The 9,532-nt window shown below is 55.4% G+C and overlaps 3 protein-coding genes across 3 annotated transcripts; 1 reads left to right on the forward strand and 2 right to left on the reverse strand.

The window, feature by feature from the left end:
* Positions 1 to 57: 57 nt before the first annotated feature.
* L969DRAFT_90778 (uncharacterized protein) lies at positions 58 to 3,001 on the forward strand. The gene is made up of 3 exons (XM_014709548.1): positions 58 to 410; positions 474 to 2,127; positions 2,179 to 3,001. The coding sequence occupies exons 1-3, from the start codon at positions 383 to 385 to the stop codon at positions 2,840 to 2,842; spliced, it is 2,346 nt and encodes a 781-aa protein (XP_014565034.1). The 5' UTR covers positions 58 to 382; the 3' UTR covers positions 2,843 to 3,001.
* Positions 2,987 to 5,918, reverse strand: L969DRAFT_54965 (uncharacterized protein; the record flags this gene model as incomplete). The annotated part of the gene is made up of 2 exons (XM_014709657.1): positions 2,987 to 4,327; positions 4,374 to 5,918. 2 exons carry the CDS (start codon positions 5,916 to 5,918, stop codon positions 2,987 to 2,989), a joined length of 2,886 nt encoding a protein of 961 aa, XP_014565143.1.
* Positions 5,919 to 7,482: 1,564 nt separating this feature from the next.
* L969DRAFT_97200 (uncharacterized protein) lies at positions 7,483 to 9,532 on the reverse strand (the record flags this gene model as incomplete). The annotated part of the gene is made up of 9 exons (XM_014709549.1): positions 7,483 to 7,541; positions 7,594 to 7,730; positions 7,785 to 8,095; positions 8,163 to 8,271; positions 8,644 to 8,725; positions 8,774 to 8,884; positions 8,937 to 9,128; positions 9,185 to 9,338; positions 9,398 to 9,532. 9 exons carry the CDS (start codon positions 9,530 to 9,532, stop codon positions 7,483 to 7,485), a joined length of 1,290 nt encoding a protein of 429 aa, XP_014565035.1.

Here is a 9,532-nt window from a genome sequence, read left to right on the forward strand (position 1 = left end):
GAACAATGCCTATAGAACATCTAGATGCATATGCTCTCCTCTCTCTCGTAGCCAGTCCTTCGAGAGCGAAGACTGGCTCTTTGGCAATGCGTCATCGCGTACCAAGCGTGAGAAATCGCGGGGTGGCGTTTGATAGCCGGTGACGGGCCATTCGCTCGAAAAGGAGATCTGCGGCGGCACTTTCGGTCCTGCTGATCTCAGATCATCCAGCGAGGAGGCGAGCGCTCGGAGGGCCAGATGTCTTTCGTCGAGCGTTGTAGGCCATCACCGAGTTCGCGTGCCTAACATCAACACTGGCCGTCAACACTGGCACAGGGCACGCATCAACGGGATCACTGCCAGAGCTGAGCTCGGCAAAGCTCCAGCGTCGGCTTGACTGGTAATGTCCCAGCTGGAACGCTACCACAGCAGTCAGTCGCTCTCTAGCCCGCCAATTGTGGCACAAAGAGCTCATCGCATCGACGGGTTTGCAGGTCCAGTCGCAGTCCATCCAGGCACGAATGCAGCTGGCAATCCACCATCAGCAGGTAGCAGTCCAGTCTCACCCCATGTGGCAAGGTTCAGCACCGTGCCACAGCATATGCGAACAGAACTCTACAAGTCTGCCACCGCGCCCAACTCGCCAGTCCACTATACCCCTTTGGCCAAGTCAATGAGCAGCGCTTATCCTCCCAGTGCAGCTCAGAGCTCGCCTGTACAACACGCAGATATACCCTTGCGATCAGCCATGCTACCTAGTGATATCCTCAGCTTGACAGAAAACAACGCACACACTTCGCCTTTCGTCGATCATCGACCTGTTCACCCGCCCGCGCCAATACACTATCTGCCTGGCGAGCCAGCCGGACTCGGTATACAACCCCCTAGGCCTCTTGAGTCTGGCGGTGCAGACTACAGCACCCCACTAGGCAGCCCAGTGCATGCCTCTGCGCCAATGTACAATCCCGAGTCGTCATTGCGCGTGCTGGGCATGAGCCGACTCGTGGGGAGAGCGGGCGTAGAGATCTCTGTCGCACTGGGCTTCAAGCCATCGCATCCAATCTTGCTAGATGGTCTTCCGATCAACACCTTTCGCATTCTTGTCGGCGATATACCCGTCATGACGCGCTTGTCTTCGAGCCTAGGCGAGCAGCCAGGCGAAGAGCATATCACCTTGCTCGCTCTCGCACCCCAGCAAGCGAGCGAACTTCATCAAATCGTCCCAGTCATCGCTCAGGGGCTGGACAAGCAGGGTAATATACGAGACGGCGCCCAGATTGGCTACTTCACTTACATACCCGAGCATCCACCTCTGGCGCCTCTGTCTTTGTTGAGTGACAACCTCTCGCAAAATAAGCGACCTCGCAAACGGACAGCTTCTGCGCTAGAGACCAGTCAGAGCCAGCCGGGTGAGCCTGTCGCAAGCACGAGCAGATCTACCAGAATGATTGCAAGCGCCTCTACGCCTGGTATGCACGTCCGCAAGGCTCGACCTGGCATACCCCCATCGTTGCCCGGCGCAACACAAAGCGGTCAGACCTTGAGACATCCGCCTTTTCCAATTCAAGATGGCAGTCAGCCCTTGATTATTCGCACGACGCAGATCACATTGACGATGGCAAACGCTGCACGAGCAACAGGACAGCACGTGACTGCCGATCGAGTGCCAACCAACAAAGCAGAGCTTGTCATCCACGGTGATCTCAATTCAATGGCCTCTGGATGGGATCAAGAAGAATGGGCAGCCAAGCGGCGACTGGTACTCTTCGAAAGAGACCAACAAGGCAACACGATCAACCTTTCGTTCCGGCCCATCACAATGGCAGAATATGCGTCTGACAAGATCATACTCTCCTGCATCTTTCGAGAGGACGACGATCAATGCTACGTGACATCCGTCGATTCAATCTACTTGCTAGAAGCTCTGGTCGGGATCCGTTTCACCGTCGAGGAAAAGAACCGTATCCGTCGTAATCTCGAAGGCTTCAAGCCGATAACGGTCTCCAAGAACAAGCCCGATAGCGAAGACTTCTTTAAGCTCATCATGGGCTTCCCTAACCCAAAGCCTCGCAACATTGAGAAGGACGTTAAAGTCTTTTATTGGAAGACCCTTCAGCAAGCAGCGTCCAAGATCCTAGCAAAGTACAGGTCAGATTGTCCTCCGATCTGGTTTCGATGCTGCTGACGGTGAAACTGCAGCGCTGCATACACGGGCGTGCTTGGTCAAAGGGCCATCAATGCTTCCAATGCAGCCGAAGACGGACAGAGTCCAGAACCCGTCTTTGAGCTTTCCGCCAATCCGATACCTTATACATCCGCGCCAGAGCCACCGCAAGATACGATGGGTCCTTCGACGGCGCCAAGTACATCCGGAGGCGTCAGCAAGCAGAGCTCACATTCGTCAGAACCGTCAGTCCGGGGTGGCTCGAACAGGCCTGTCGCAGGCAGCTCGGAACCCGTCAGTGCATCGGAAGATCAACACTTCGATTTCGTGCATATGTTACACGATGACTTTCACAATTCTGAGCATCGACAACGGCCACCAGCACCTCCATCGTGGCAACCCACTCACGCTCGCAGCGTCTCAGAAGCAACTGGTTCGATGCAGCCCAGCACCGACAGCGGCAAAGAGTCTTACAAATCTAGACAGAGACTCGCAACAGCAATACCCACCTTCCATCAGCCGCAAATATCCCAGTCTGTGCCCGGCAGTCCTTTCCATACCTATGCAGTCGAGCCAATGCTCGCGTCTGCCCCTCCGACATCTGTCGCCTTTTTCCCCGGGCCTCAAGCCCATTTTGAGCAAGCAGAGCAAGCGCCGCCCGAAGGCGAATATGGACCTTTCCACTCAGACGAGCTCTGATCGCGCAAAGCGGTTGCTCCTGAGCTGTATAGTGCTGTTGTAAGCCCTAGTGTTGACTGTATTGCCCTTCTTTCGAACATTCATCTCTTTACGCGTCATAACGGTCCCAGTGACTCTAAACAGTGCAGTACAAGATGCGTACAATCACTCGTGCTTTGACGTGCGTCGAAAGCCTAATGTTGACAAAATGCGTGACTTTGGCTTCTTACGCTTGGTCGTGCTCAGCGAGCCATCGGTCGGACTCCACTGTTCGCGATCGCCAATCTCGACATAATCATCTGGAATATCGGGCAGGCTTTTCATCTGTGCTTTCCGTATCGAAGTAAGACTGTCGTACGAAGGATCAGACATGAGGGCATCCGTGCTCGGCATGCCCGTCTCTGACATGGCCAGAGACTGCGGCGTAAGCGGAAAGTCGAGCGTCGTGTCCGCGGAAGACTGCTGCCCGCCAGAGTTCCGCGAGCTGTGGGCGGGCATGGGTCGACTGAGCTGACTTTCGGAGAGGACACCAGACATGAATAGCGAGGTCGGACGAGAGCTCAACGCTTCGCTAGGAGACTGTGGCGCCTGCGAAGATGCAGCGGATGCCACAGAAGCTCTCCGTCTACTCGACTGACCCGTCAGGAATGACAGTGGCGGCGGCGGTGTCAAGGGTTCGGCTAGATCGAAGTAAGTCTGCCTGCCACCGCTCTCGTCATGCAGCAAGATCGGCGGGCTCGCCACTGATCTGACCCTTTGCTTCTTGCCGTCACTGCTACGAATGCGCTGAAAGAGCCCCTTGAAGCCTTTCGAAGCTGACTTTGGCAATGATTGCTGCGTAGGGTGATCCATAAGCTCACCCATAGAGTCGAGTTGGGCGCGAGAGGTGGTGTGTGCCAGATGCGGCATCGGCTGCATACTGCGATGGCGATCATACGATAGGCCGAGGTGCATGTCTACCATTGATCCGCTCGGCACGAGTGATAACATGGAGTTGGTGGCACTGCGTGCTGTCCGTGACCATAGCGAGAGGGGTCTCGCTTCTGCACGACCGTTGGCCGGGCGTGCCGGGCTGAGCAAATCAGAAGAGCTCTTTGCAGCATAGTGCAAGCCTATCCTACTCGCGCTGCCACTACCCAGAGGCGACGAGAACCGACGAGCAGAAGCATCGTCTGTGAGATCTGATAACACTGCCTTCGGGTTGAGCGGCGCTGTATCACGAGAACCTGCTCGAGAGAAACGCCAGGCGTCTTTGACGTGGGGACGCGAGCGAGCGCGAGTCTCTGGTCTCGGCTCGGAAGTCGCGGAAATGGTACGTGACAGCACGGCCGAATCCACGCGGCTAGGAATAACACTCGTCCGATTTCGCCAGGCATCCCGCTCAGAGGACAGACTCGGCTGTCGCAGGGACTCGGCGGGCGCAGCAGCTTCCGGCGGTAGATACTGAGCCTGATCTGCTAGATAGGTCTGCAACGTCTTCCACCGGTGATTAGATGCGGGGATATTCTATGCATGAAATCAGCTTTGAGGTTGACGTGCGCGGAGGACTGACCATGCTCGTCCAAAGCTTGAGAGCAGGTTGTGTGAGCATATGGCCTCTGCCAATACGCATGCTCTTCGAACGGGCGCGTTCTTCGGCATGGCTGGGGCTGCCAAGAGCCTCTCGGGAAGTCGGAGCAGAAGTCGGCTTCTCACGGCCATTCGGCGAAGTCGATGGAAAATCGTGACTATTCGGGGCGTCAGAGTGATGACTGCTTCCAGCTATACTCGATTGCTCGTCTGCCTCTTCTCGTCGGAGCGCTTCTTCATAGGCTGCATCGCTAGCTCTTGCCCATATGCCAGGCGAGGTGACATCGGTGTCAGCTAGATCACGGTCACGCATCATACACTCTATGCAAACTTCAGGTCCGTTTGCGGGCTTGCCTGCCGCTGTCGGACTGTCCATATCGAGCGGAAAAGGTTTCGGCAAAAGTGGTAGAGATGGCGGCATTGGCGCACTGGCCGATGGCTTGGCATCTCTTGCCGAAGGTCGCATCTCTGGCAGGTAGGGATGAGTGATCTGCTCTTGGGGTCGATAGAGACCGAATGCGCCGTCGTAAAGAACAGACTTGATTGCGCTTCTCGAAGAGATGGAAGCTGGGTAGGGTCCCGTATTGTTGTCAAGGATGGGAACGCCTGAATAGCTGGAGTAGGGTCTCGAGTTTCTTTGGTCCATAGAGGCAATATAAGACCCTGTCGAGTGCCTCGCAGTGTCTGCCGTCACTGCTCGCTCTCGGAGACTGCTAGCGCTGCTCGTCTGCTTGTGAATGGCGTTGCTGTACAGCGCAGCAGAAGAATGTCGACCTGCACTGCCATTGGCAGCAGCAAGAGGTGCACTCACGTTTCGCATAGCCCCACGAGCAGCGCTCGTCGGCGAATCTGAGCGTACCGCTTTCTGCTGCTGCAAGTCGGACGAACGACCCTGATATGACGAATCAGCTGTCGATTTTCTGCTCATTGGCGCCGATTCTGGTTCTTGCCCTGGTTTCGTCTGTGCGGGCGAGTTGGAGGCAGATTGTCCAGATGATCGTCTGGATTGGCTGGCGCTTGGCGGCCTGCGACTGTTGGGCGAGCTAGCGCGCGACTCGGTAGCGTTAGGTGATGCCAGGGCGACGAGATCAGCTCGAGAGACGGTTTTGCTTGATTTGTGCGAAGAGGAGGCAGGCTCGGCGTGTCCATTCGTATGCGCATTCGTCTGGTTGCTCTGGCTTGGCGCTCGCGACATTGCCGCTAGCTCGTGGGAGCCAGAAATGATAGGGCTCAGACCGCCCGGTAGTGGAGGCATGGGCGCGTCAAGTGAGATCTGCTTGACGTTCTGCTCTAGCTGACCAGGTAGGGGCAGGCTGAGGTCCTTGGTACTCGCTAGCTTTTCGTCGCTCGTGTACTCGAACAGAGTACTCGACTGATACGGTCTCGCGCTCGAGTCGTCATCATTGCGCGCATACTCGTCATCAGACGAGTCCTGTCGGCTGCCTTGCTGTTGCCGAGCGGCTGAATGTACGCCGCTTGTTATATCAGTAGGCGAGCCCTCTGGTGAGGCGCATTGAGCTGCCAGCATGGTGCCTTTGCGTCGGCTTCGAGTCGACGCCTAGTCAGATGACGTGCATTCTCCTGCAGTGAGAGCTGCAATGAGCACGAGGACGATGCAAAAGCGTGCTGAGCTTGCCTGTCTGCTGCTGCAGGCCGCCTGACTGGCCAGGCCTTGCCGTCCTGTCGCCTTGGGAACACACAGCACGCGGTCAGAGAGGGGTCGTGCACGATGTGGCACTCTATCTGCTATCTACGCGAGCGTCAGGGGTCAGTGCTCGCTTCGTGTCGCCAAGCGTGTGACCTCGCTGTCCTCGTCGTCGTGCCGCCGCCGATCCTTTCTGGCTGATTGATTTTCGGCGCCCGGCGCGTAGCGGCCCACTAATAAAGTGCGCTAGGCCGGGCACGCCCACCAACGCTAGCATGTCTCACTTGTCTCTCGATAACACTGCACGCGCAAACTCTTCAAAAACGGCTCCGAATCAAGCACAATGCATCCTCTGCATCCCTAAGCGACACCATGACGACCCTGGACAATCGGCACGCCGCTGCCATCGAGCAAAGTGAAGAGGAATCTGCCCGAATCATTGTACTCAAATTCATGGTCTGTGATGTCGTCAGCCAAATTCGCAAACGAGCCGCGACCTACCGTCGTAGAGTGCTTGACACTGCTGGCTAATCGGCAGAAAACGCGCTTGTGTTGCCTCACAGACGAGCGATATGTCCAGAGGCTCGACTTGTTGCTCTCCAGGAGGGTTCAACTGGCTTGTACGAGGGTCAAAGATTGCGCTGCGATTGCAAGCTACATCAGCTCGCTTTCTCGTGCACTCGCCACCCCCCTAGACCCGCCTTGCCACGAACCGAACGGAGCAACAGTCTCGATAGATAGACACTGTTACCGCTCTGAGATCAATTTGCTCGCCAAGCAGACACAAGCCAGACTCACTAATTTCCACATCCGGCTCAGTGTAGCCCTTTGTGACGATGCGCATTCGCCATCGCAGCGTGATCTTGAATCTCGAGCCATTCTCATTAGCCACTTCCTCCGCATGCGCTTGCAGTCCGTTCGTCAGGTCGAAGTCGATTCGATACTTCGTTTTAGACTTGGGCTTGATCCAACTGGGCCAGCGACCGTTAACCGGGATGACGGAGAATTTTTGGGTGGCAAGGCCGTTAAAAATAATGATGGAAGACCATCTGTTCGTTGCGAGATTGTGCAGGAGAGCAGGTCGCTACATTTGCGCAGATCAGCGTATCATATTGAGTGTCGACGAGACGGCACTCACTCGTGCTTCCACCGTGATCCCGAATCGATCGACATCACGCTGCACAAGGGTCTTCGCAACCTCGCTCGATGAAAAGTTGAGAGGTGTGCAGCTGACCCCAAGCAGGGCAGCCAGATAGATCAGTGCAATCATAGCGACAGTCATGTTGCGCAATAACTCAGCTCGGGTTGACAGAAATGAACTAGTCACGCGGATCGTTGCAAAAGAGTGGCTGTGACAGAGTGAAACACACGGAAAGCCTTCCACAAGCGATCACGGTCGGCTTGCAACTGGTCGACAGGCACATTCTTCGTGTCTCCTCGGACGCTACTAGTCCAGCGGAAAGAATACTTTCCACTGATAGTCCTGATAGAAATCGTAAACCCATTCTTGTGATCGTGCGTCAGTCGGGATCGGAAGATGTGATGATGCACGACATACTCTGGTACAGCTTGGTACAGCGGTCAGGGACAGGATGAAACTCGACTTCGCTGGGGCTGCAGACGAGCTTCATGAACGTCGGTTCGTCATTGATGCGGACTGCCCTGAGCTTGACCTCCCAGGGGTTGACGACGACTCTGCGGCGAACATCAGCTGTTGGGCTCTTACGGGGAGTCCTTGCTTTCACCCACGTCATAGCGTAGTGGATTTTGCAGCAGTCTGCATATGTTTCGATGAGCTCGCGATTGACGCCACGGTAATCATCTGTCTTGATGGTGTCTTGCCATTGCAGCGTCATATCGTAAAAGCCGGTCCATTGCGCCGCTTTCATGTTGTTTTTGACCCGGGCGCTCACTCCGTCGATTGGGGCAAAGTCGAAAACGTATTCGGGCAAGTTTGGTATGACCCAGTGATACCACTTGTCTCCCCCGCTGATCGTGAACGGCTGGCGAATCTCTGAAGAGACGAGAAGGAGCGATGTCCAGCGGTTGTCTGTGGGTGACTGCACGCGGAGATGGTTCTTCGTCCATTTGAGCCGTGGACGCTGATCGAGCCTCGTGGGCACTGACCCACATTTTCACGACAAAGGCCGTCTCGCGGACGTCGCGCTTCTGCAGACCAGCCTGCATCGGTACAGCGATGCCGAAAGGCAGCACGGCGAAGAAGATTGAGAAGAGGCTGAGCAACATGATGATCTCAGGCGCTGTGATGGTCGCCGCTGCAAAGACAGATCAGATGAGCTATCGGATAGGTGCACAGGGGATGAAACGTCGCAAAGTCCTTGGAGATCCTCGACCGAGCAGATATTTGCACGAGTGCTGCAATGAGCAGGTTTCGACGGGTGCTAGGACAGAGGCTTCGCAGAGATGCTTCATCGTGGGATGCAGATTGCTGATGATTCGCGTCACGGTGCATTGAGGACATGTAGACATTGCACGAATGACGTCGCACAGGAGTCGTAGCAACCCAGCAGATTGCATTCCGCAGAAGACCATCCGTGGGAAGACTGCGTTCGGTGTGCGCCATGTGAAGGTCTTCATGAGCTCTCACTTCGATGGGACGATGGGCGGGTCATCTGCAGCAGAGATCACAGATCCTGCACGGAGGTCGTTGAGGTAAATCGGAGGTTTATCTGCGCGCTGCATTTTAGCGAGTTGCGCCCGGCAAGCCGGTAACGTACGATTTGCCCAAAAGTTGATGCATCGCTGATCGTAAGGTTCCGGCACATCGGCGTCCGCATGCTCGCAGCTGATCTTGACAGTCGTCTTCCAGCCATTTTCCTTCTTGATCTCTGCACGCACTTTGTCAGCTTGTCAGCATTGCGTCGATGACTGTGCTATTACTAAGCGGTCTTGCGTCAGGGTTGACTAAGAGCGAGGTCGTGAAGACAGTCCGACAGCAATCTCGCCAGAGATTGACAGCCCATCGCTCATCGGTATAATCATAGCGGCGGGGAATGCGACCGTACCATGCAAGAGAGATGTTGTAATTGAAATACCAATCGCTAGAGGTCTTGATCCATACATCATCTTGGACTGTACGCAGTGAGACAAATGTCATCCAAACGAAGTCCTCGGCTGTCTCGACTGACCTTGATAGCGAAAATAATATTGGTTGTGCCTCCCTTGATCACCAGGTCCCTTGAGTTTTTTGAAGGGCGTGGTGAAAGGCAATTCAAGCGTGCCGTCCATAAGAATGACATCAGAGTAACGGTCGTCCGGCCCATACTGGATTTGCATGCTGCGCTGTTGTGCCAAAGATCAATGTTATGAAAGGCATATGCCAAGCAGACTCGAGAGCTCACAGCGATGTCGACCCTGAGAACATAGCTGAAGGTGTCCGATGGTCCGAGGGGATCATCTCCATCATCGGCTTGTACGCATTTGAAAAAGTTGAGCAAAGCCAAGGAGGCCACGAGGGCGAGAACGAGTTTGTGCAT

Source organism: Mixia osmundae (assembly GCF_000708205.1).
Source record: "Mixia osmundae IAM 14324 unplaced genomic scaffold scaffold_14, whole genome shotgun sequence".
NCBI classification, from domain to species: Eukaryota; Fungi; Basidiomycota; class Mixiomycetes; order Mixiales; family Mixiaceae; genus Mixia; species Mixia osmundae.

Coding starts and splice junctions, on each gene's coding strand:
- L969DRAFT_90778 (XM_014709548.1), top strand. CDS start 383: ATGTCCCAGCTGGAACGCTACCACAGCA. Junction 411..473: donor GCTGGAACGCTACCACAGCA/GTCAGTCGCTCT, acceptor ACGGGTTTGCAG/GTCCAGTCGCAGTCCATCCA. Junction 2,128..2,178: donor AAGATCCTAGCAAAGTACAG/GTCAGATTGTCC, acceptor GTGAAACTGCAG/CGCTGCATACACGGGCGTGC.